Source organism: Astatotilapia calliptera, chromosome 20 (assembly GCF_964374335.1).
Source record: "Astatotilapia calliptera chromosome 20, fAstCal68.1, whole genome shotgun sequence".
NCBI lineage: Eukaryota > Metazoa > Chordata > Actinopteri > Cichliformes > Cichlidae > Astatotilapia > Astatotilapia calliptera.
In genome coordinates, this window is record NC_137441.1 from 6,399,046 (window position 1) to 6,426,513 (window position 27,468).

A 27,468-nucleotide genomic window follows, 5' to 3' on the forward strand; every position below is an offset into this window, starting at 1 on the left:
GTGCAGGACTGGAATACAGACTATTTATTTTTATTTTTTTCTGTGTCAATTTATTGTGGATATGTGTTTATTTTTATAAGCTTTAATAGCACAAATATATGTCTTCTGCTGCTTTCATGTTTTTACTGAGAGGGACAAATACACGTTTTCCAGATTTTGCAGGGCACATCTCCCCTGCTTCACTCTAGAAAACTGCACATTTAAATGATGATTCCCGAGATAAAACTCCTGATGCCATTTTTATTCTCCTGAGGCGTCCACGCAGTGAGTGCATGTGAAATGTGAGAGTCCATCATAACAGAGGTCTTGACTTACTGGTAGCACTTCACTGAAACACTCTCTATGACAACAACTAGACAGGAACAAGTGCAAAAAAGAAGGAAAAAGCACCATTGTGGGTGAACATCTTCACACCATCAAGTTCTTACTGCTTCTGTGATAACCAGAAATAATTTGAAAAGTGGAGGAAACAGTCATAGATAAGATCTACTAGTCTTACAGCATTATCAGCCATAGCACCACAAAGGCTTACTGTAGTTTGTAGCTTCAGAGTAGCATGGGCTGATGACTTTAAGCATAACTGTGGGTTAGAAAAATCAAGAAGGGGAAATTAAATTAGCTATTGTGTGCTCCAGAAGTCACCCACTCCTCTGCCACAAGAATAAATGCAGAAATACTTATGTAAATGTCACGTAACCCTCAAATGACACCTGTAACACTGCAGGAAAAGTCACATTTATTCTATATTTGCAGCAAGAATGTAGTAAAGATACAGAATTATTGCAGAAATTCCATCATGTCAATATCATGTCAAGGGTAAAATGTTCAGTATGAAAATTCTTACTGTTATGTCCGTTTTCAATTGTCAAAGCATAAAATGAAAGCCAGCGAGAACAGTCTACAACAATGCTAGGTCTTAGATAACAACACTGAAAAAGTAATAATTACATTTAGAAGTTCAGCTCAGATCAGCAAGATTGTTCAAGAGACATAATTAGCATTAAACACAACTAAATATATCTGTGAATGGAAATATCCATTTCATTCACTGTGGAAGCATCTTAAATGTGTAGTGTTCTTAATAGCCAGCAGGGGGCGACTCCTGAGATTGCAAAAACAACTGCAGAGATTGCAGGGAAGTCTGTGGGAAACCTCTTTGGCTGCCTTCATCTATGAGCTTAGTGAACCTTTTCCTGGTCTCAATTGGTCGTTACTTCTTATTGAATCAATCCACCATGTTTTTTTTAAAAATGATGGTCCAAGTTAGAGTAAAAAAGAAAAATAAAGCATGGTAAGGTTAAGTTTCGACCGAGTTTGTGATGTGATGCTACCATATGAGTCTGCAGTGTCCCACGGTTGCTCATTCAGATCCACCTGTCATGTGAGGTTTCAAAACATCAAATATAGTGATGGTATAAATACACAGCTCAAAGTTGCACAGTACTGAATAATTCAATTTAAATCACAAATATGAAGCTTTTACCAGAATTACTTTCATGATTTTATTATCTTTAATATCCAAAATATTACAGCAATCTCTCCAGTCGCATTGTTTTGAAAGTATTACAATCAGCCTTATGATTAAAGAAAGGGATTCGATTCCTCATAGACTTCATTAACAATACAATGTTGTGTATTTCAAACAAAGGCTAAGTCTATCATAAGCTCGCAAAACTAGCTGACCACCAACCCTGCACCCACATGTATGCCCACCTGTAACTGAAAAAAACAAACACACCTACTGACAGATGCTGGAAGTCGGTGTGAAAAACAGGAAATGGCAACGCAAAGAAGGCGGCACACGAAGGAAAAGAACAAAGCAAACACCGATCATAACAATGGAACGATTGATTGCAGCTGAGTGTGTTTTGAGTGTATTATTATTATTATTTCTTCAGGAAAATATTTGCCTTCGACATACAACAGATGAAATGTCACTAAGCACGGTTTCAAAATAGTGCCTTTTACATAAATCCACATATGTATATATTCAGTGGTTATCCTCCCGATTAGTCCCCTAAGGACTACAGTATGAAGAAAGCATTATGTAAACACAGGACCTTTAACACTGCTTCCTGTGGAAGGAACTATAGAAATGAACTATATATCAGTGCGATGCTTGTGCTGGTGGTGGGCGGCAGCTGTATTTACCAGAGGAGTCTGTTTCCTCTGATTTAATGAGCCTCTGGACCACTTCAGAGCTGATGTCACTGTTAACCTAGGAGCAAGAGTGGGATTTCGCCACCTGGTGATAATAGATAATGAACCATTAGAACAGTTTGTTTTGCTCTCCACATTCACTGCCTTTGTTTTGTCGCTGTAGGTGTAAATTAAAATGTGCTCTGCATCCAGACATTTATCATTTGTCACTAAAAATTTCTGTGGGGATGTAGCCCATTGTATAGCATATATATATATATAAAATCAGCTATCCAGCTGCTATTGGTGTCCCTGGGTGGGGACGATCTCAATTCATATATATATATATATATATATATATATATATATATATATATATATATATATATATATATATATATATATATATATATATATATATATATATGTATATGTAGTGGGGCAAAAAACTAACAAACACCCGAAATCTAAAAAGGAGACAGACCCTTGCCGAAGCTCATCCTTTCTTGTAAGCCCCACTAATGACATGACCACAGGCAAACGCACCTGCTTCTTATGGAATCAGAAAGCCAACCCTGAATTCATGGCTTCACAGGGTTGAAACTCTGCTCTCCCTGGTGAAATTCCTCTGCACTAAACCCATTGCACCACCATAGCCTTTTCTGTGCATGAACTGCTTTGCTCTTTTTACTATTTTAATCTGCTTTCCTGATCTGATTTCTCTGATCAAGTGTATAAGATCTGTGTCCCTCACAGGCTACAAGCATGAAAACAAAGCCTCAAGGAGGTGCGCCAGTCTACTTCCCTCTCAGAGCACTTAAATTACACTGTGCTGAAAGGTTATTATTGATTTCTTTTGTCCAGTGATGACAAAACATAAAGTCTAATAGACTATTAAAGTCCACCTGTGGATGTTTTTGGCCTTGATCTGCACAACTGAGAAAGCATTTATTTTGTTTTATTTGCCTTGAATGCAAGGATACGCAGCCTGAGGCATTATACAGTTCTTTCAGGATTTTCACATTAATGTATTGAAGGTGTTTTGCAAAATATAATTTGAGGATGTTAGGTAATACATCGAGGTATCAAATAAGGTATCAAATTGCTTGATGAGTAATGCAGAATATAAACCTTCTGTTTGTCAAGTCAGCTCCAGAGAACAAACACTAAAAGTCTAAAAGAGACTACAGAGGAGAGGACAGACAGTTGTACCACAGCCAGGAAGCCAGCCGCCCACTGGTGGAACACTGATGGTATTTTACCTTTGAAAAGAACAATGCTAGCCAAAAACCAACCCTGTAACTGAGTGGACTCCCAGTAACCAAACCAGTCGCACCTAAAACAAAGCAAAGCATTTAACTGTATCACTGTTTGGCATTTAAAAATAACATCCCCTTTCACTGTTCATCTTATAACAAATTTGTATTCTTAATTTATTGGTTGGCGTCAAATAACAATTTGAAGCACATCGAACAAGAGCAAGTAACCTCTAGGGGTTAAGTTTAATATTATTATATTATTAAATTACATCAACAGTTTGCTCTGTGCATTTTTATAAATTACTAACAGTTATTTGTATGTAGAGTTTCATTGTGAGCGCTTCTCACCGTAGTCAACTCCACAGTTTCCAACAATTCTTCAAGACTTCCAAAACTGAGGTGCTCAGCACTCACCCCATCTTACTGTCACTACATAACTTTAAAAACACTTAGACATTTAACAAGTTCCACAGGCGTTCAACTTTTAATGACTCTTGAAAACAAGTGTACACACTCAGGTCGTGGCCCTCACCTGACTGGTTTCTGCCCCTGCAAATATTCCCTTTGACATTTATGCACTATAGCCATGGACGCTCAGTTGAGTCGTCACATAGGTGGAGAATAATCTAATAGAATATAGCATATATAAGTTACATACAGACACATACAATATATGTCATGCTGTTTTTTTTACAGTTAGGTCCATACATTTTTGGAGAATGGCCAGTTTTTAGAGGTTTTGCCTTGGTACATCACTACAGTGGATTTTAAATAAAACAATGGAGATGTGATTGAAGTGAAAAACTTTCAGGTTCAATTCATAGACAGTTAATGCATTGCATTAACTGTTGGCTTGTTATTGAGCTAAATAGTGCGTTCCTTCTTTTAATAAATGCACCAGATTATTGATTTGGCCACTCATAAGGTTTTTGCTGTCTCTCTGATCCCCCACACCCACACCCACTAACACTGACATGTCTAAATGCAGTTTCAACACTTGAAACTGCATTTAGATCTTTTCTCTAGATCTTTTGCTGCATAAAAGAAAAACAACAAGGAAGCAGGCCTCACCTGCCCATAAAACTGCTTGTTGGTCAGTTGTCTAATTATTTTTGAGCCTCTGAAAATGGGCAGATATGTATAAAATGGCCATAATTCCTAAGATAGACTTTGTTAAGACTTTTGATGTAAAGCTGAAAGACTACACTTCAATAATATCTTAATTGCTATATTTAAAACACGTTGATGGTACACAGGAGCAAGAATACAACAAATGTGCAAAAATATATAGACAGAACTGTACTTAGGAGTTAGATACATGTAAATTAGTTGGAAGACTTAATTTTTTGTCTTGTTCATGATTTGTATCCTGATGTAACAGCCACTGACTCTTAATTTTTTTAAGCTAACACAACTATTCTGAATCAGTTTGATACGGTTTATGCAGGAAGATAAATAATCACGTTAATTGTATTTCTTCTCATTCTCCATTCTCTGGAGTTTACTGTCCAGGCAGAGATTTGTTAACGTTTTTAACGTATTAAATTAGTTATTGCAGTGTGCTCAACGATCAGCTCATTTTCTAATGTAGATCTCAATACATCTTACATTTCTGCATGTTTTACAGTCTGCACAGCACACACATCTCTTACTAACCTATCACTGAGAGTCCTTGAAACACTGATGATTTAGGCTTATGTTATGATTACAAAGTGACATCCGCTGTGTATATTTCCCATGCCAAACACATCTGTAACTGTGCACTTCTAGCTAACCATAAAGAGGCTCTTTCCTGTTTGTCAAATCTATTTTTGCCCATCAGCTCTTTTATGTAATTTTCAGTCTTTTTTGTTCATCCAAGGGAAACTGAACCCCTTTTAGAGCAATGTGATTCAGACTTGCATTTGTATTTCATAAGCTGCATTTGCGGCATCTACTGTTTAGGTGCCAAAAATGGTTTCAGAACGGTATAACATCATAAAATGTATTTAAAAGGCTAAATTAAGCATGCAGCTGCTTTGTCAAAGAAGCTTTTGTGAGCTGCTCATGTGTGCCCCGTTAAATTCAATTTGCAATTCTGAAGTGAGTGAATTTGCCAGTTCAGTGGTTGAAAAAATAGAAAGCACGCTGTTGAAGTATTCCCATTATTCCAAAAACAGTGTACTTGTGTTCTGTACCTCAGTAACTGTCTCTTGATTCCAGTGGAGAGCTGTCAAACAGCCCCTCCTGTTTCAGAGCTCCATTCACAAGTTCTTGTCTCCCTCTGCAGGACATCAGCAGAGCTCACCATTTACTTTTAGTTTTCTCTGGTCTCACTAGCTGTCACTGTAATACAAGCTATAAATTGTGCATGTTATGTTTCATCATTTTTAGCTGGGATACGCGATATTTATACCAGATTTAATCTTTTTTAAGGTCATTTCCCAATCTGTGTTTCACCTGAGTCAAAGTGAGATTATGATTAAAAGTTGGTCATTTTAAGTTCTGCTAAATGGACATAATCAAAAGCATATTTAATTTAAATAAAACCATAATATTGCCAAAATGCATCATGTCTAATTATGGTCTTTATTTTTTATAGCATTTAAAGTTTTTCACCCACTAAACCCAATACTACGAGGAGCAGTTACTCACCTGAAGCCCAGGACACTGACTCATGTCTGAAAAAATGAGTCTTCAAAGTGTCTGCAAGAGGATAAAGCCACCTTTATTCCACACAACTGTTGCTCAGCAGCTTCCACTGCCATATTTACTCATATTTTAACGCCATATCAATGCACCTAAACGGCCGGCTAATGAAGTAATTAGCCAGTTGTGACTTGGGCATGTTTTAAATCTGGATTTAAGTGTGGCGTTTCATTTGCAGTTAACAAAATATAAATTTTGTGCTCAGTTGAGCTTGATGGCCTTTTTGTGAGGATGATCTCAGAGCGCTTTTTTTTTTTGGAAATAACACAAAAATGAGCTGAATGAAATGCCATGCTCATCATGTATTTCATTCTTAACCGATTTCACACAGTTAATCTGTATGCACTCCAAACTCATTACACCATAGAGTGCTAAAGGGCACATTAGTCATCCAGGCATATCTGTGCGCGAGTGGGCCGCAGACGCCTCATGCAGAGAAGCCCACGTGCTTCTTTTTCACCCATGATGATGTCATATCCAGAGACTTCCTGAACACAAGGTTCATTCACACAGCCCTCCTCCCGAAAAAGGGCCGAACACCAAACAAGCTATCTCCATAGCAACTGCAGCCTCGGGGTAGCATGTGAGTCCCCTTCTTGTTGTTATTTGTTATTTGAAGGAGGATTCAAAACTGTGTGTGTACTGTCCTCCCTCACGTGTGCCCGTGTAAATACCGCATGACATTCAAAGGGTCGAGTTCTGGATATTTTCATTCCGTATAAGCTATTAGCAAACATACAGAGTCTCCAATGAATAGGACTACATCTGTCCCTGGCGCAGTACAGGAAGGGAGTAGTTGATGAGTCACTGTCTTCTTTGGGTCTATTAATTTACAATTTTCCTCTCGAAAATGAAGAGACCGTTTTAGCTTATATGCCCAGAATATTTAAGGTTGATCAGAATCTAAATGCATGTTAAATTATTCATTCACTCCATTAATAGGAAAAGTGACACATTTAAACAAACACCATCATAATGTGTGGCGGGATTATTTATTGCTTCATTCAGGAATACAAAAATGGCATCAATAGGTTTTTTTTATTATTTAATTTAAATTTTTTAGAGGCACAAAGGCTCAAACAGATTGATGACAATTCTCATCATAGAAAATTGAATAAGACAGTATTAATAACATTTCCATTACCATAGGATGTAAAATAATAAGACAGACAAAAATATACTATAAAACTACTATAGGTAAGGTTAATGTAAATCCCTTCAGATTACAGATACATGGCAATAAAACAAAGACAACATATGTGTATTCTAAAGAAAAAGAGAGAAAATGATATATGACAACAAATTACTTCTCTTAACGCTTTATTTACTATTTACACAAAAGGGGAAAAAGGTGTTTCATACAAATTACATTCAAGAAATGTCAGATGCACTTGTACTGCACTGGCTCAATGAGAAATATCCTTAAATGATCAATATTAGCTTTACGAATATAACAAAATATAGTTATTTTCTATCAAATAGGTCCACATCAAGTGCTAACTCTTGCGACTCAGGCCTACATTTTACTTTAATGTAATTTTACTGCTTTAGAGTTACATAACTGGCACTTTGTATTTAATGTACTACTGTTCACTCAGAATTACACTTAAACTTGTGCTTTTCTATTTAAGGCGAGATATATGAGCACATTGGTAATCCTGACTGTATAGCTATTTTGTGCTTATGTTTTATGGCAATTACAGAAAATAATTTCTATGCTCTTTGCATCTGCAAGCACAATAGTTCTGAATAGACAGGCAAGTAGCTCCAAGCATAATGATGGCCATTGTGGATAAATTCAAAATGCAGCTATTCACAAAACAATACACAGTTTAAACTTTGGACATTTTGTTGCTGAGTTGTTATTACAATTTTTTAAAAAAGAACAAAATATCAAATTAAATCAAATGATCTCACTTTAGTTTGCATGAGTCAGACTTAAGTTAGATTGTTAGCTGCAATATTGGGAAATAAAACCTCAACTATTGTGCATGGAAATCATTTCAAAATGAAGCACACGTCCCCATAAAGCTATCTTGGCACCTGGATATAATTGAATATATACTATATGAATAGGAAACGGTGCATTATTCACAAATAATATATAAAAATAATAATAATAAACATTGAAATCCCATTCTGAAAAACAGTGCATATTAGGAGATGTCACAACAGTTCATTTGTATATGCTTAAGGCAGCAGTGTGCGCTTCACAAGAAAACTGCACTTAAAATGAGATGATCAACACGTAAGCTTTGGTCAATCTTTACATGTAAAAAAATACATACAAAAAGACAAAACACGCACTTTGTGCACAAAGGATGGAAAAAATGACCAAAAAACAAAGAACGTTGTACGTGTGATGACTTTACATCGCGACATTAACCTGTTGATGTCGTCTTTTATGATAAGGCAAACCGGTGCGGCTTTCTTGTCTGGACATTATGGCTATGCTGTTTGTGGACTTCAACATTTTATGTTTTTTCTCTTTGGTTATAAACAGTGTTTCCACCTGAAAAACATCATGAACAACGTAAGGCACAATTTTCTGCCTTTCCTCAGTGGTGTTATCTGTTGGAAACCTGTCGGGTGTTGATGGCAGACATTACGGGTCAAATGAAATCTTCTGTTTGCCAAATGTTTATGGCAGGAAAACATCCAAAACAAACACAGCAGCCATATTTCTATCACCATGGGTAGCGAAAATAAGGAAGAGAAGGTCTGATTGGTAGTGGAAATGCGTCACCTCGATGGACTGCCCGTTAATGTCTGTCTGTCTGTTTGTTTGTCGGCGGGGTGGGGGGGTAAGGGTATGTTGTCATTTCCTGCTGGAGTCCCTCCTCTATGTCTGACCTCTGGCCTGAACGCCCGTCAGATCCTTTCTTATGATTTCATTCACTGCAAAGAAAAATAAAGACGCCAATATCAGACACTGACGCGATCAGTTTCACAAAGAAATTTCCAAATGATAAGAAAACAATGCCTTCCTGACAACGTAAAACAGTGACATTGATAACATTCCTATTGGAAATATTCCTCAGTGAGAACATTTACAGTCTGACTGATATCCTGTGAAGGGCGTCGATGGAGGGTAGACAAATGCTGCATTTATATAGAGTAACCTCTAGAGGTAGCAAGCAATTGCTGGTTGTTGCTCAGCCGATTACAAGTGTGTGTAAACACACACCGACAGCAGAGGAAGGGGGTTGAAATGGAAACTTTCATGGTGTCACAGCTCTAAAAATAGGAGCACTGTGTGTGTGGGGGGGCATACAACTTGCATTCGAAATAATAATAAATACACACATAATAGGTGCAGTTGTTTATCTCTCTCAGCAGCACAGGTTTGAGTTCATGGAGTTTTGTTTTTATCTGCTGAGTAAAACAGCCAAATAGTAGAGACAAGGAAGTGTAACTACTTGCTGTATAGTCTTACTTAAACTTCCTGCCTGCTTAGGTAGTTCAGCGTTAAGAAGCTAGGAATGATGACTATGTGTAATATGTCACTGCTTCACAAATGCCATGCCGTCTGTGTTGAGCTATGGTGTTTATCTGGCAGCCTACTGTGTACACTCTGGCTCTCAGACATTATAGGCTGGTGCCATTGCTTCCACTATGCCCCGGGGAAGTCATTAGGACGGATGAGTAATAAAAGTATTTCAAAGAGGACCAAAAAAAGCTTCTTGCCTGTGACAAAGCCATTACAGAGCATATTATGCCTGTGATTCTGTAACCATGGTAATAGCCTTCATTTTAGTATTGGCTTATTGAACCGTTAAACTGTGATTATCCAGCTAGCGTAGTTCGTATAGCAGTCTGTCAGGTTTGCAGAGTTTTCTGCTAGAGTTTGTTTTTTTCATTCTTTTTTAAAAGGATGCTTCTGATTCTATTTGACTTGGTATTCCTCATTAAATACACCTTAGTCAGATGTTTTATTTAGGAAATATGCCTCCTTATTAACAGGGTAAACAAGAAACCCACTACAGCCGTGAGCCAATTAGCTTAGTTTAGGGAATAAAAGCATGCTAACCAGTCACCTAAGCTGTCAGTCATTTTTTTTATAAGAACCCAAACAAGGAGTAATATGTTTACTTGTGTCATTTATAAGGATACCCAACTTTCACACACATTTTTACCTTTAATTTCATGCCACTCGAATAAAAAACATGCTGGGTTTTTCTGCTCTGAGCGAGTTTTTGGCTTACAGCTGTTTGTAGGAGTCTTTCCTCTGATTTTATTAACTACCTGCAGCTTCGTGCGGTGCTACAGCAGCAGGATCCAGATAGTGAGACATCTGCATTTTTGTGTATGGCACAACAGTCATAATTTTCATGACTTGTTATTCCTAATACACAAAATAGTACGTTGCAATATGTACTTTTTTATGCCATTTACTGTTACTGTTGAAGTTGGTATTTCAGTGTCTGTGAAATCAGCAAATCATACATGAACCCAATAAAATGTCATCTATGAATGAAACATTTGAGTTATTATTGTGTTGTGGGAACCCAAGGTTAACATAAGTTGCCTTCTTTCTAACCTTACAGAAAATGACTTGCTCATGCTCATTGGGCTACATATGTAATAATTATCCATTGACAAGAATACAAAAAAGTTGATATATATTAAGATATTAAGCTGCCTCTGTAACTTCACACCTACGAATATGAAATATTCAAATCTGATTTTCTAACCACTGTTAGAAAAAAAACTGCCATCTTGCTTTAGATAAAGATAGATTAACTCAGTTCAGCCCAACTGTGTATGTTCTATTTCCATCTTTTATTTACATAGTGTCAAAGCTAAGGGTGCGACTACATTTAAGCTCATGTAAAACAATGTCTGACATTATCTCACCCACACAGCTGCACTTCTGAGCAGGCACAGAGCAAACCGAAGACCACAAAATATATTAGAAGCTAGGAAGAGTCGTGTTATGTTTTTTGGTTTGTTTTTCTGACTCGTTTTTGGTGGAGTGTTGTGTGGTTTTTAGGGGATACAAACTATAATTCTAATTCAAACTTAAAGTACCTTTAACCTTAACCCAGTCTTTGTTTCTTTCTCTCAGCCTCTCCCTTGTCTTCCTTTGTGAAAGAGCAGCTCAGCGCTGAGTGCATTTTTTCAGCCAAAGCAACTTCTGAGACTTCCAGCACTGCAGGAGTAGCCAAACTGGATGCTCTGCTGTCGTCACAACATCGGCCTCCCTGTTTATTTTAGTCTGTAGTGGAATTCCCTCTGACACCCAATGCCTTAAAGAAACTTTCATCTATCCAGCAGTGCCACAGGATTTTTCCTGAGTATAAAACCAGCTTAGAGAAGGAGCAAGAGTGCCACAGAGGAGCAACATACAGTGGGGCTTTACTGATTCGAATGAAGGGTTGGCACACACTGGCAATTTGAGGCAGGCCTAGGGAACACTCAGACTAGTCTGTTCAATAGGTGAGTGTCTGGCTCCTGAGTTCTATACCAATGAGCTGGACTGTTTACCAACCAAAGGTGGGAAGAGAGGGGAGAGAAAGGGAGGGAGAGAAAGGGGAAACTCTGTACAGTAGCTGACTCAGTTGCCTGTTGTGAGCTGGAATGTGTGCGTTTGTGCATCTGCAAGTATCTGCATGTTCATACAGTGTACATGTTTGGACATACAGTATTTTTAATATTTTCATATGACCGAATCTATTTAAATGAAGCTCTTATTTCACTGCAATGACACTGAAGCTAAAAACACATCCACTGAAAAGAGAAAGTGGAGGGATCGGACTGACATCTAACTGCTATTCTAACTACAGTTCTGGTGTGTCAGCACTTAGAGTGACAAGCTTGCATTTTCAACCAAAGCTCACACGCACACACACACACAGTGAAAAAACCTGCTCGCGAGTGTTATTGTTATTTTTCTTGACGCTGGCATGAAGGGACCGATTTGAATCTGATTTGCATGAAGACATTTTCTCCATAATTCATTTTCTGTTCCTATGAGAGTCCAACTGTCAGATTGAGCCTTAAGTTAAAAAAAAAAGAAGATTTTTTATAGGTGTTAAATCCTTTTTGGTTTAATACATTTTGTTGCACATTAGCATTCAGGAGCAGTTTGAATTAAAATAAATTACTCCCTTGCTGTATTCGTACTGCACACAGTGCAGACTGCAGATTTTCAGCACCTGAAAGACAAAACAAACAGAGGTTGTTTTGTCTTTCAGGTGCTGATGCAGCAGTTGGAGACCCAGCATGTCTGTTAGATTCATCCTAGACAGCATGTCTTTTGTCCCGTCTTCCTTCTCTCACCCCAACCAGTCACGGCAGCCGCCCCTCCCTGAGCCTGGTTCTGCTGGAGCTTTCTACCTGTTAAAAGGGAGTTTTTCCTTCCCACTGTCACCAAAGTGCCTGATCATAGGGGGTCATATGATTGCTGGGTTTTTCTCTGTATGTATTATTGTAGGGTCTACCTTACAATATAAAGGGCCATGATTTGGCACTGTATAAATAAAATTGAATTGAATAGACTTTTGTCGCCCCCACCCCTTTTTCCTCTTTTTCTATTCCTCCGCCACCTTCTCCTTACTTTAGCCAACCTGGCCTTCCCCCCATGTCTGCTCCAGCATAATACCCACTCTGATATTAATGCAAATAATAAAATAAAATAAATAAACAGAGAGTCTATAGTGCTCCTTTTGGCAAAGAAAATGTGTTTGGCACAACGAAGCATTCAGACCATGATTCTGCTTGCTAAAAATGTCGGACTGGACAGGTTTAAAAAAACAAAAAACAATTCGCATTACCGTATTCGTATTACACACAGTGCAGACTGCAGATTTTAAAGCTGTATTGTAGCATAATCGCATCTGGAAGGGCGCGATTGAGTCTTTAAGTCTTTCAAATGAGATGTAAGTGAGCTGAGACTAATGCACGTCCACCAGGCTGTTGCTATGTGCTTTATCTTTCCTGCGCTGATCTCTACCTGCTGGAACAATTTCACCTGCTCCACTGCCTCCAGGCTTTATTCCACACCCACCAAATCTGTCACTTTCAGCCTTTGTACGCTGTGCCAGTTGTTCTATTTTTGCTCTGACAAACTATATGATATGTAGTAACTGATGGGGGTGATTCTTGACCTTTGCGGTTCATAACAAGGCAGGCTCTGACAGGCATCTTTCACCAAGTTGACTAGATAATGTAAATAAATACCAGTCAACAGAAGAACGGTCACGTCTGAATACCAGCAGAGGGCACGGGAACTTTTCGAAGGGCATAAAAATTCAAGCCCTCTGCATGGGAGAAATTAGAAGCCACACTTTGTAAGAGAACAAATAGCGGGTTTTCATTCAACACTCGTCTCTGGAGTTGACACACTTTAAAGTCCCTCTGAGATGTGACAGTTACGGACCACAACAGTGTGACGATACCAGGATGTGGCATCACCTCTTTTTCAAAAATGACTATAGACTTTAACACATGGCTTGATGAGTAATGTTGACAATCTCACTTAGGGCTATAAAACACTTTTTTACCTAACATAAATGAGTGTTATGCGGTCAGGATCAAACTTCAACAACCTTCCACTCAAACTGGAAGGGATTTTTTCTGCCTCACCTATCTTCTCACCCCCTAAAAATGTTTTGACTCTTGGGTAATCCCCCCTCTTTTTCTCACTAAATAGCAATGATGGCATGCGTAGGTGGCATGTCATCTGTTGGGAGCGATAAGACAATGGCAGAGCAATTGAGCTACAAATGCTACATAAGGTTAATAAGGTTTTTACATTCAGGAATGGTGTGAACTTATAGAACTGGCATTGTCATATTGAAAATTGTAAAATCACTTGACGCTCAGATTAATAAAAGACAGTTTTTAATCCCAGGAACTGCAAGTAGTTTTCATGAGATAAAGGGTTAAAGTTAAACTCAAGCAGGGGCACCTGGGGAAAATGACTGACCGTCATCAGCTTTTGATGATGGGAGGATGAAAGAGGGCCCCAGTTTGACCATTTCTCTAACTCCTTGTTAATTCACCAGCTCACAGCCCTGTTGCTGTTTACTGTGGAGGAAAATCCTGCAAGTTCCATCCAAAAAACACAAATTCCATTGCTAGCCTTTTTTCTTCGTTTCATTTTTTCCATTGAAGCACGCACATGTGCAAACACACACAGCTCCTTCCCTTTTCCTGCGAACTACCCTCCACCCTCCTGCTATCTTACAGGGATCAGGCGGGATCTCTGGAGGACAGCAGCTGCAAATAGGAATTTCTTGTGCCAGATTGGCAGAATCCCGTGGTTGGAAAAAACCTAAACCTCTGGTGGGCTCCCCGACAGAATTGAGGGGCATAGGGCCAAGGAGAAATCCTGGCCAACTATAACAAACAAAAAGGCTTTCCCCAGTTCTCCCAGGCAGCACGTTCCACTGTTTGACAATGGTTGCCATGGAAGTTGTTTTTCACTTCATAACAGTGTCAACATGTCCGGGCGGTCAGCACAGTGACACTTTTTTCTCCCTCTCGCCCTGTCTTTAATGCATGAAAAAGCTCATTTCCTGATGTTTGCCAGTGCCAGATGAACCCCTACGACCAGCAGAATGAGCATTTTTGAATGGAGCAGAGCATTGACGAGCAAAGTCTAACTTTAAAAACCACCCGGCTGACAAAAACCAAAGGTAAGAAAAATACTGCACCGCGTTCAGAGCTGCTCGTTTTATTTTAAAAGATTGGAGGTTTGGAGAAATTCTAAGGAAGAGGTATAACCTCATGCCTGCTGCTGGATGTGGCCTGACATTAATTTTGTCAGAGGGTAGTGGGGTTGACAAGCACAAGTATAAACATATGACTCACAATCCCTGTTATTTCCACCTTGAATGGAACATAACTGCACCTCCCGGCAAGGATTGTTTTAACAGTGCGAGTTTGTTCTGCTGGCTTTGTTCAGAGGAATACTATAGCACACAGACTGGATCAGGATATGTGAAAAGGAGATACTGTAAATATCCTTGAATTGTTCTTGGGAAAAGTCATATCTTTGTTAGTGGATCTTATCAAATCGGAACTGCACCTATCGATCACGTTGTCTGGCCCTGAATCTGGAGACTCAGACACAAGCTGCAATTGACCACTCACACTGAGTATAAAAGCATTAACTTACACTCACCATCATCTAGGTAGGCCTGGTCCAAATTCTCTTCCTTGACAGTCACTCGTCTCTGTCCATCTGCCGAAGCGTCCATCTGCCCCGTCCCAGCTGGAGTTCTGCCTTTCTGCTGCTGAATCACGGTGGGGTAGTGCTGCGGGTGGGTTACTGCTACCTGGGGGGGTGTGGGTGAATGGGTGGCAGCTGCCTGTGGGGAATAGCTATCGCAGTATATGATCTGCTGGTTGTCAGGTTGAGGCCCAGTAAGGGGTTGAGGTTCACCTGCTCGGATCAGGTGGTGGTTGGTGGGAGAGAACTGGATGATAGAGGGGTGTTGACCTGCATTGATTGGCCCCACAGACTGAGCCGGGGAGCCCGTGTGGACCAGGACCGATCTGTGGGGGTCAGGCATCATCCCTCCGGTCTGCCACATAGCAGGGCTGCCACTCAGACTCTTGCCTCCACGTGAGTACACGATGGCCGGGCTCTGCTGCTGGAAACGTGCATCCTGGTTTGGAAGGCTGGAGCTGAGGCGCTGGCAGGGAGCCATGCCAGAGACCAGGCCATTGTCTGGGTGGAGAATGCCACGTGGGCTATGGTAGTAGGAATGAGGAGATAAGCCCAAGATTTGAGGCATGGCAAAGCCCATGCGCTCTGCTTCATACTCATCTATAGGCTCCGTCTTAATGGATGGAGCTGAGGAGGGGAAAAAATGAGTAAGATGGCTGTGAACAATACCACGAAAATCATTTAAATATAATTCTTTAAAAGCAGTATGTGAAAAAAGCATACCAAAAAGAGGCTGAGCAGCATTCTTACATGCCAGTGGTGTGTAGGTGAAATGCTGAGGCTGGCTGCGCTTTCTTTTGCCATTGATGACGTAGAAGTTTACTTTGACAGGATGGCAGACAGATGCATCCCGGTAGGGCGGCACCTCCACAAACAGCATACTCTACAAGACAATGCTCTATTATGTACTGAAAGTGATTCATTTATTTGAACTAAAGGGTAGATATCCAGAATTTAAGTGTCATGTTTAATACATACAGGTTGGCTTTTGTCTTTATCCACCGTTGCTTCCATTTCCCAGATTTGCTGCCCATCTAGAAAGAAGGAAAGAGAAAGCGAAAACCTAATTACACTTAAGAACATGTGGTAATTAATTCTACAGGGTAAGTGAGGTCGATTGCTTCCAGATGTACTTGACAACGTGCAAATTTGGAAACCGGTGAAACTAAAACGATTGAGAAATTAATTTTCTTTCTTTTTCAAGTGTATTTTTGCTTATTTTATTTCACCAATTCAAACGTAGGGACGTGCATTACTAGACAAATCTACTGTATGTCCCCACGAGTCCCATTTGAGTTACAGTTCATGTCGACAGAAAAGGCATCTTTGTGCTTGGAGATGATATCACTTTTGAAACCACTTCCTCTTACCCCACAACGCACGCCCAACAATAGAGGATCGGTAGGTTTACCCCAAACACACATACAGCCTTCCATTGTTCGGAAAGACATGTGACTTTTGAACATCCTGAGCCGACTAAATAGTAACGTAACAAGGTGAAACACCTTGGATTATATCTATGGCGGTAAAGGTTTACGTTATCTCACACTTCATTAGATTTAAATGCAGCTGTCATTTATGTGCAAAAGTTGAAAACAACATGTGCCTGCGAACGTAAACTCCACATGCCCCAACACATGACAGGACATGTGCTGCAGCGAGTTCTGTTTGGAGTGCAGTTGGGAAACCCTCTGTCAGATTGTGAATTAATAACACATGGCTAAAATGAGTCAGCAGGAGAAAAGGGGGGATTCCACACATGTTGACAACTTTTTTTCTTAGCTTTCTTTTTATGATCAACTTTCTCCACTGCTACAAAACGTGACCATTTCTGCTTTCTTGGCATTTCTATTTGTTTGCATTTTGTTGCAATTCTACTCCAAGGGATACCCCTGACTGCGTGTACTTTTGGAGATAATTGCATGTGGAGGGGGGGGAAAGGGGGCAAGGAATGGAGCTGGAAACAGAGAAAGAAAATTTACTTGGACAGAGAAGCTTTCCTTCTCTCCGTACAGCTTTCCCTGTCCAAGCACAGGAGTCAGGGGAGCTCCAGCCAATAGCAGCTGAGGGATTCAGAGGGATTTCACAGCCTCACTGATCCAGAACTTTGTGTCATACACAAACTCTTCAAAACATCGGCAACCCCTCTTTGTAAGATTTCTTTTTCCATCTCTGTATTACTATCCATTGCTGTTGTTTCATAACACAGCAGCAGGGAACCCCAAAGAAGAAGAAGAAGGAGGAGAGGAGGGGAAGCACCTGCGATGTGCATGTCCAAGTTTTATTTTAGGTAGCCTGTAGATTTAAAAATACAGCATTGATGCCATTTAATCAAAATAAGGGAAACCCAGAACAACAGAACTTCTGACCTTTGACCTAAGACAAGAACCATAAAAGCTCCCAATCATAGTACAAATGCTTCAGTCTGGCGTAAAAATGTCAGAAGGCAAGAAAAATTACTGCACTTCCTCGCTGCTAAAAATAAATCCTTTTGTTCCGTCCATTTGTTTCAACAAATAAAACAAACTTTTATGTGACACCATTGATCAAATAACGAGAGGCCCGTGTGACTGATAAGACATGAAGGTGAGGGAGAAAAGGTCAAAAGGAAGTCAGGCAGCAGCGTTATCCTTCAGATCATGCAAATAATTCACGCAGATTCATCTATTAAATGAAAGCGAAGACACGTAACAGCTATGACCTCGTGCACAGACACGGCCAATTATGACTCATTAGTTGTCGTTCGTGTCGTGTTGTTACTGTCACACAATGTTGTGCAACAGTGGAATTGACAAATCGACAGACACCACAAAGATTTTATGAATTCAGTCACTGATTTGGTTTGAAAGCAAAGCATGTTTTTGGAATGCCGCTTACCCTGTGTTTTCTCCATAAAAATGACCTTGGAATCGGAGCTGAAGTTCTGCCCAGTCAGGATCATCTGCTGGCCACCCAGAACAGAGCAGCTGTCCATGTCCTGCTTCTCGACCATGGGAAGCTCGTGAGCTGAACGCTGAGCTGCAGGGACACACAAAAGGGTGGCATGCAACATTTACTGCCTTTCTACTGGTGTCACTTTCTCCAGTGTGTGGATTTTCTGTTTTTCTTTGTTTTTGTGAACTTCTTTGCTTTCTATGCTGTTACTTGGATGCTATGCAGCAGGTATTGGCAGTTTTCCCCAGCTCTGACATATCACAGACTACATAACCAATTTTTAGTCATAGCCCAATACTGCAGAAAAGAAAAAAAAAAAAAGCATGTAACAGATGATCTGAAAGTTCACTATTGATTTCTCACAAATGCAAAACAACTCATTACCAAGAAGTGACAGTGTTTGGCACTAAACATTTGATGCTGAGTCATTCAACAATCTCACCCAGTGCTTTCGGTTTTAATCAGCCGAAGCTTAAAATCAGTCAAATCACAACCTGCAAGAGCAAAGGGGAGTTGTTGCTGTCTCAGCCCATTTACAATCAAGTACCGTACAGACACAAAGAACAAAATAAAACTAACACCGAAAAGAATGATGCAACCTCTAAAAACTGTAAATGTGCTGTGCAGTCAAATCATTCAATCGGACAAATATTTCCAGTTGATTGAAATATGAGAACCGAATTGAACGTTTAGATGAGGCCGATACAAAAATGCATACAATACTCAAACGTGCGGAAAGAAATACACCTGCTTAACTGGAAATGGACATGTTATGTAATATGTATATGTTAAAGGGAAACAGATAATATTCCCGTAGCCATCAGCTTTGTATTCATTTATTCATCTTTTTAAAAAAAAACAAGACAGTTCCTCACTGGTGCCCTATTGTCATCAGTTCAGCCGTATCTCCTGTTCAGCTGAATCTCCACATTTACTGATGGGAACTGAGCTACTGACAAACACGCCGCTGACCTTTAAATCGGCCGGTTCAACCTACTACACTGAAAAAGGGTAGAACAAAGAGGATGACACAAGCAGGTGCCTCATCTCCTCAAACACCCCATCACTGACCCTCTGCTTAACAATACGCCTGACAGATGCAGCACAGGTGTTACTGTGCGCTGCTTTACGCTCGATTGGTTTTCACATACAATGATTTTTCAGAAATTCACCTTTTAAAAAAAAAAAAAAAAAAAAAAAGAGGTAGTAACTGTTGTTTCTCCCCATCTGTGATCCGCGAGCAGATGGAAAAAAATACTTACAACATAATATTGTATTCTGCATCATGACTTTTTACAATGGCAGGAGCATATTGCAAGCAGATGGTGCAACACTTGACCAGGGTGTTGATTAAAGCCAGATAAAGGCCCTTCTTGTTTGAGTTTTGATTACACCAGGTGCTTTAATAACACTGTGTACACATTCGCTGATGTACCCAAACACAGACTTTACTACTGTGCACATACAAACAGGTACACAGACACTGTCACATGCTGTGCCCACCAACTGGATGGAAGCCCTGGTAGCATAAAGAGGTCTTTCATACTATCAGGCAAGCTCCAAACTCATTTGAATGTGGGTTCTTTTTTTTATGTTTGTTTTGTATGAAGTTTTGTTAACTCTTGAAAAGCAGTTTGACCTCAATGGGAAGTGCACATGCTGAAATTCAAAAAGCTCGTGGTCTATCAGGACGATATTAGTAGTTACAATAACGCAAAAATAAAACATATTGTTAAATGTAATTGTGTGCAGCTACTTACAGCACTCAATGGGATGTGAGGCCACCTGGAGAGAGACATGCTGTCCTCCGGGCTGAGGTATGTGCACGCGAAACACAAGTCGGACTCTGGTGTTTTTCCGACCGACGTCCGTCTCGCCCTTCCTCAGCTCGATGTCGGCGTTCCTGAGCTTCAGGATCCCAGCACAGTCGATGCTGCGACGAGAACGAAATGTTCAGAACTTTAATATTTAAAACATTAGACTGCGAAAAGACAGATCTGGGGTTTAAAAGTGGACACTATGCTTATCTCACATTGCTTTCATGTTGTTCTTTGGCTCCAGCGGGATCTCGAGGACTTTGGTGCCGTTGATAATCTTTTCGAAGCTGGTGGTCGTAACTGTTTTGCCAGTGATGCGGTGGACTTGGTAAAAGGCATGAGGCTTGAGGATGCGCTCGTCAGCTGTACCGATAAAAATCTGCAGGCCAAGAGGCTCCTTGCCTCTATAGCCATGTAACTGTAAACGAAGAAATAGCACTCAGTCATTTTCTTTTCTTTTTTTAACTTAAAGCATCCTCTGGAAAGCAAGGAAGCAGAGATACAGTACGAAGGAAATATTTCAGTCACGTTTAACTGGTTGTGCTTCTCCATAACCGCTTTCTCTAACTCTGCATTTCCAGATGTTGCCCCCCCCCCCTCCAGTGATGGCAAATCTGTGTCAGACCCACGTGCAAACACATGAGTCTTTTTTCTGCAGCCTTGAACGGAAGCCAGCAGAGAGCTCAAATCCTACGGCCTTGTGCTTGTTCTTTCCGATGGGATGAAGGATTAAGCGGGGATTCTATCTTTTAAAGTTTAGCTGAAATGACAAGTACCATATTGATTAAACCGCGAACATGAAAAGACCAAGATGCTACTTTTAACCTGTGACTGCCTCCTAAGGAAACCTGCAAAAACCACAAAGCATCAACTTGCATCTAAATGCTGTTTTTATGCAAACTGTGTAGTGCATAACCTTTATCATAGAGCACAAACATGAATTGGATTGTGGGTAATGGAAAAAAAAAAGGCTTCGGGTCCCTCTGCCATTAGCCTGCAACACGCAAAGTTAATTTAAAGTTGTTTCGAAACATAATTTCCATTCAAAAGAGCTCCGTTTAACTGCGGTCAGGGAAAAAAAAATCAACTTGTTTGAAGAAATTATCATCTCAGTGGATGCAACTGTCAGGCTTGACAGCAGCTGCTCAGTGTGAACAGAAGCTATGGCAACATGAATGAGCATGCTCCCCTCCAAACAGAAGGAAGCTGACTGCAAACACTCAAAAGGCCATGTGAGCAGCCGGCCAGTCGTCATGGCATTGGCAGGACCCGTGAGTCATGACAGAGCGCAGTGTAGGAAAAGTAAAGTGGAGGGCAAGAAGCTTAGAGAGAGGCAAAGAGAAGAAGAGAAGGAGGGAGGGGGGGACACAGAGAGTGAAAGAAGGGCAGAGGAAGGGAAAGAGGAGGTGAAGGAGTGCAACCGTGGCTAGCCAGGCCTGACCATCTGATTGGCCGGCAAAGCAGGCAGAACTGACCTCAGGGTGAGGCCTTTGGGGATGGGCATAAAATGGAAAAGAAGCATTAGAAGCTTAATTTCCACAAAGTCCCCACAGTCACAGACAAACACAGCAGTGAAATGTTGCCACAGTAACACAAAGAAAAGGAAGTTGTATCTATTTATGGACCCCAGCTGTAACTGTGTCAAGGCTAATTTTAAAGTGGATATTTGAATCTTATTTTGTGACTAGAGAAAAACTAAAATATTAGTATTTTTCATTTTCGTCTGCAATCATTATAACCACAGGCCGTATTCAGTTTCTACACATAGGGGCTGAACGCTTCGATACTTCAACGCAGCTAACGCAAGAACCACACAGTCAAAACCTCTTACACAGAGTGCAAGAGGAAGTCAGAACAGCATGAGAACAAATATGTACATGTGGTTAAAACCATATGGCGAAGGTGCACTATTGCAGACTATTTTAAGCTTTAACACCAAAAAGAAAAAAAAAAATCTGAGTGTTAGAGTTGATGAGTGACCCGAGGGTTGTCCTGAGTGTGCACCCTGGTTTCAATGCGTCATTTTTCTGGGGTTACAGCAGCTATTTCAATTTGTTTTAGAAAGTGAAAAAAAATGGAGAGGTGCCATGACAGTAGCCACAATAACTAACACAGACTCATTTTCATACAGATGACCCCGGGCAACAATACCACCACTACCGCCGAGTGTATAATGAGTAGGAAATACTATTACACGCAAGCCCTCCCACCAGGGTTGCCTGAGGCTCTCGAGCTGGACGGCTAATTTAAAGCGGAACTGTTACTAGTTTCCTTATTCCTTACTTTGCTGCTGTGTATACTGTCACAGCGGTGGACGATAACAGAATTCAGACTGCTCTTAAAAACCGTTCTAGGCACTTTTTTCTGTGCTTGGTTCTGTATGATGTCAGTTAAACGGACACCTGTAATACAACGATTTGAGGCACACAGCTCTGTATGTGAACACAGAATCTCCACCCGTGTTCAAACCTCCTGTTTACAAGGGCCAGCCAATCGGAAGAAAGTTGGCAGACCAGTATAAGAAAAATAAGGATTAGGTTTAGCTGTGAATCATTAGACTACTGAAGTAGAGCCCAAAATATGGGAATGGAAATAACTATGAATGTGCACTTTTATGAATAACCCTGACAACATGACTTCATATGGTTATTCACCAAAGTAAAAAACAGATTTATTCATATTTACTGATTTAGTACTTAAAAATAAATCATAGGCTTAAGAATTTTACTTAATTTTTTTATAGTGATGCTTTTGGCCATACCTGCACAACAGGATGTCCTCCCGTGGGGGCTTTGACTGCACCCCTGCTTCCTTCTGTTTCATAGTGAGCTCTGTGATGTGGTTTAGGCTGCACATCAATGTGCAGTTCATACTGGTCGGTGCGACGAGGAATCGGCCATTCCAGCGGTGGGAGAGAAGCCACAGGGATGCTGCAAAATATTAATTATTCATAAAATTATAGAATTATTGCATAAATAAACACACATGGAGAGTGGGAGCTTATCGGAGTGAAGCCTCACTTCATGGCCAATTTACCTGCAGAGGCTGGAAACCAAAGGCTTGGGCCAGACTGAAGGAATAACAAAGAAAGGCTCTGCAGCAGGTTTGGTCTTTATGTCCTGATCACAGGACACCATGTAGTTCCCATCGCCATGATTCTCTGGATACAGAGTGTAAACCTGGTTGGATGTCTTCACTATTTTAGTGGGAACCAGGTTTGGATGATTGGTGCCAAAACCATTCATGGCATCAGTAAGGCTGGTGTGTGTATAGTGGGCGCCTATGTTGTGATCTTCATGGCCGTTATTGGGGGAAGGACTGCGGGACCGGTGCCCAGGGATTAATCCTGGGTTTCTGTACATGTCGTAGGTGCGTTTTCCCTGTGGGGAGGTGGAGCGAGAGCCTGGTCTTGGTGAGGGAGAACGGGGTCCGAGGCCGTCGTCACCTAGGCTGGTGTGAGGAGAGGTGCCTGGGGAGGTGCGAGGGGAGCCAGTGTGGATGTTCTGCAATCGAGGGCAGAGATCTCCAGGGTTCTGCGCACTGCTTGGGGAGACGCAAGGTGACGCCCAGGGAGAATAGTTCTCAGAGTGCCAGCTGGTGGAGGAATTGCTGCTGGCAGGACTCAGGCACTGGGGCTCACGGTAGGCAAGGTTTTCATGGCCCGGGACAGTAAGGGTAGGTCTGGGGCTAATGTTTAGATGGTGGTTCTGCAGAGAGTCCCGACCATGACTGTAGTGCTCACGTGAGGGGGTGATTTCAATGCGAGGGCTCAAGGCTGCAGGTCGGGTACTGTCCAGGTAGTTTCTGGCTTCCTGGTTCTCGTATCCTGTGAGAACTTCGATGTGCTCACTGTAGGCGGGGCTGCACGACTTGATACCATAGGGTGAGGTCTCCTCCAAGGGGTAAGCCTGCTCAGATTCAGGACTGAGGACTTTTGGGGGTCCAAGGTTGGAGTCATCTGCAGGGAACAAAATGTTTACATTTATTACAATGCACACATTTGAAAGAGAAACGGGCATATGTTTGTTTTTAAAGAAAAGCGCATGTTTTTCTTTACCAATATCACTCAATGAATGAATGAATCTTAATCAAAGACGTGTTTCTTTTCAAAAACAACACAGGTTATTTTTAGCTCAAGTATACAGTTATCAGCTGAAATATTGACTCTTTTTTTTTCACATGGCGAGGCGTCAGAATCCTCATTGCGAAGTCAACTTTACTTCCTCATTTTTCATTTCATTCACATTAAGCAACTTTAAAGGCCTCGCTAGTGGTCAACACAGCAGAGAAAGAGAAAGGCAAGCCAACTCAGAGTGCCAAAAAGAAAAGTCTCGGACAAACCTTGGTGCCCCCCTGCAAAGTCACTGCACGGCGGCTCATATTCAAACAGGTACTCAAACTGCAAATCCTCATCGGGGCAGCTGACTCGACTGAGCTCTTCCACCAAATCTTTTTCGTCGTAAAAGGAGGTCATCTGTCTATTTTTTTCCTAACTACTCCTCTGAGTTCACACGAAGCGGCAGGGACGTGGACGGCGAATTGCGGTGTAGATGTGGATTTGGGGAACCTGTTGTCAATTCATGCATCGGTGAGCAGCAGAAGGTGAAGCGCACACGTTTCCTGTTCAGTTCGCCGCGGTTATTTTCGTACGGAGGCGGGTCTATTTACACACTGAATACAAACTCTTTATGTTCATCCCCGAGAGTCCGATCACGCCTTCTCTCTATGCTGATGCGTCAAACAACAAAAAGCGCAAGTGCAGTTTGGACGTGAATTAACTGCTCAGATCAAACAGAATACTGATTTGACGGGCTACACAGCCTGTTGCTGCCCCCGGGTGTTTGACATGGTGACATAGCAGGGTGCCGACTATGTTCGACACCTGTCAAGCTGAGTTACCATTAAAACGCGGTTGTGCATCGCTTTTGCGTGGACTTAGATTAAAGAGGATAGATGGCTGAAAATATAAACGTTTATTTTATCTGATGCATTATCTCGTCAAACAATAAATCCTGTCCCGGACTGGATTTCGTAGTGACGTACTGTTTTATTGTCACTGAAAACCCACGGGTTCTCCTGAGGGTATCCCCGGATTTACGCACGACGCAGCACACATACCAGGGCGTTCCTTACACCGGTAGCATTTGCTCTGTCAGCAAAAAGCTAAACAACGGCAGTAAACTTTAATTTTTCTGATCTCGTTGGTGGTGTTATATAGAAATCACAACTTTATTACATCGTTGATTATAGGCTTATTTGTTTAAATCCTTAATGAAGACGGAAAGCGTGTATCCCTATCAGAGAAGACGATAGCATCTTCAAGTTTTCATTAACTGATGAGAAAATCAATCTCTGCATGAGCCTATCGGTCTTTGCTACGTTGCATTTGGTAGACTTGTGCAGAGTGCCCTTCTTTCTCCCGATCAGCATCGTGCAATCCAACAAGTAATTCTCAATGGCAATCAAAACTTTGTAGGCGACCGTGATTTCAAAAGCACGCGCTGTATGCTGATTTAAAGCGCCAAACATCAACATCCCAGCTGTCTCCGAAATGTTAGACAGACAGCCGACAAATGACTGCAGCATTTCAGGCATGAACACACTAGTTAACACTAGTCTATAAATTAAAAATCAAATGGGTTGATTACCAGATAATCACAACACTTCAGCAGTACCTTGATCCATCGACCTCATGGTGTGGTACTGTGCCAGCCTCCAAGTCTCTCTGAACATCTGGATACAAAAAACTGGAAACAGGAATGTAAAAAAAGAAAAAAGAAAGAAATATCTGGAAAAACTAGTGTCCTCTAATAACCATAGCAGAAGAAACTCTCTTCGGTTAAAATGCTGAAAGCGGAGTAAAACAGGAAAGAAAAACTCTGTAGACGTTCAAGTTAAGGCTGCGACACGGCAGCTGCGCGCAAACTCCTTTTCTGTTCAAAAACATGCGGCCGCATCAGCAGTGGCTCTGGTATGAAGCCCCTCTTCCTAGAGCTCTATAAGGATTACTTGAGTATCGAGAGCGGCTTCCTTCCCCGCTCTGGGTGTTTATAATGGTCCAATGCTGTAAAATAACGGGATTCCCTCAGTGTTTCCTCCTGTTTGTGCGGCTTTGCCATGGAAACCTGGAGCTGGTCCATGTCGGAGACTCAGGGCTTTCCTGCAAAGCCCCACACTCAGGAATCCATGACGTCTCCAGCTCCTGCGCCAAGGCATTTCTGCGGTTCTCTCAGACAGTAGCACACAAGAACCTCATTGTGGGTATGAAGAAATTACTGTAGGACATTGTAGGAAAGAGAGAGAAAAATGAAAAATAGCTCTGAAGTCTAATCACAGGCTACGCTATGTGAAATTTACTTAACATAGTTCACCCTACTCATTCTTCTACAGTTCAGTTTGAACTATGAGAGACCAGGCAGTAGTAAGATGTAGCTTTTTGGAGCAAAAACTAAATCCTTTTTTAGGCTATGGCTAATTTTGAACATGGAATATGGAGAATTCCATTGCTTCCATTGTGGGAAGACGTTACTACCCATTTCCATTTTAAAATGGAAATCTGCTGCATCTTCTAATACTTGGCTGGAAAAAAATCTGAACAAGACCAGGACATAGCGTGTCCCCAACAGACCTGTAGACACATTTATAATTCATATAGAAGTTATATAACCCAGCATTTGAGGAGAGGAAGAATAATGCTATTTTGGATTTAACTGAGCTAAAGATTTGTTATGTATGAAGGTTTCTGCCAGACATCTAAATCACAGGCTCACTTCTTCATTCCAAGAAACTTCATTTACTGCATTGTGGAGGGAGATCACCTGAGGTCACAAAGACATGGGACTTTACATTGTAGACTTCATCTTTTTACTCCCAGACGTGATCTTTTTGGAATAAATCACTAAATAATGAATAGGAATGATATTTCACACAGCACAGTTTTTCTCGTCTCATAAAACTTAAAATCGCACTCTTGGGAATTCAGGAGGGGGGGGGGGGGTGGCTCATCTATCTACCTGCTGAGGTTTCCAGCTTCTGAACAAATACTGACAGAAAACTTCAGGAAGAATGGTTCTGAAGTTTTATCGTCATAAATCACCCCTAGCAGCAAAAGGTCTTTATTTTTCATTTGGACAGGAGAGAAAAAGTTTACGTTGTAGATCAGTGCTCCTGCTAAACCGCTACTGTTTCACGACCATATGTGATGAATTGCGATGTTTTTAAGAAGCTGAAGTTTATCCAGAATATATTTGCATAATTAAGAAACTGGGAATAGAACATTAAGACTTTCACATATTGCCCAGGAGAGGAAGACATGCTGAATAAGCCATCGAGAAGAGCCAAGTTAAACTATACATTACCATGTCAGTGCCAAGAACTCAAGCCTACTCTGCTGCATTAAGTGTAGTGTGTTACTTATGACATCTGTGGAGTTTGTATGTATGTTCAAAATACC

General features: G+C 40.9%; 1 protein-coding gene across 5 annotated transcripts; it reads right to left on the bottom strand.

Annotated features, from left to right (window-relative positions):
* Positions 1–7,059: 7,059 nt before the first annotated feature.
* nfatc2a (nuclear factor of activated T cells 2a) lies at positions 7,060–26,427 on the bottom strand. Of its 5 annotated transcripts, none has more exons than XM_026153473.2 (10): positions 24,357–26,427; positions 23,052–23,973; positions 22,777–22,945; positions 20,231–20,433; positions 19,959–20,131; positions 18,142–18,282; positions 16,243–16,298; positions 16,015–16,147; positions 15,211–15,891; positions 7,060–8,984 (listed from the first exon to the last, which is right to left on the bottom strand). In XM_026153473.2, the coding sequence occupies exons 1-10, from the start codon at positions 24,487–24,489 to the stop codon at positions 8,929–8,931; spliced, it is 2,667 nt and encodes an 888-aa protein (XP_026009258.2). In that variant the 5' UTR covers positions 24,490–26,427; the 3' UTR covers positions 7,060–8,928. The 5 variants fall into 5 exon arrangements, with proteins under 5 accessions (XP_026009258.2, XP_026009259.2, XP_026009256.2 ...); XM_026153474.2 differs by having other exon boundaries at positions 15,988–16,147; positions 25,691–26,425; XM_026153471.2 differs by having other exon boundaries at positions 15,988–16,147; positions 24,357–26,424.
* Between the last annotated feature and the right edge of the window lie 1,041 nt (positions 26,428–27,468).

What these genes read in the sequence shown, in the direction of transcription:
- nfatc2a (XM_026153471.2), bottom strand. Translation starts at nt 24,489, where the DNA reads ATGACCTCCTTTTACGACGAAAAAGATTTGGTGGAAGAGCTCAGTCGA. An exon ending in TGCTGCTCAGCCTCTTTTTG is followed by an intron (nt 15,892 to 15,987) that starts GTATGCTTTTTT and finishes TCCCCTCCTCAG; the next exon opens with CTCCATCCATTAAGACGGAG. An exon ending in CTACCTAGATGATGGTGAGT is followed by an intron (nt 8,985 to 15,210) that starts GTAAGTTAATGC and finishes TTTTCTTTGCAG; the next exon opens with TGAATGAAATCATAAGAAAG.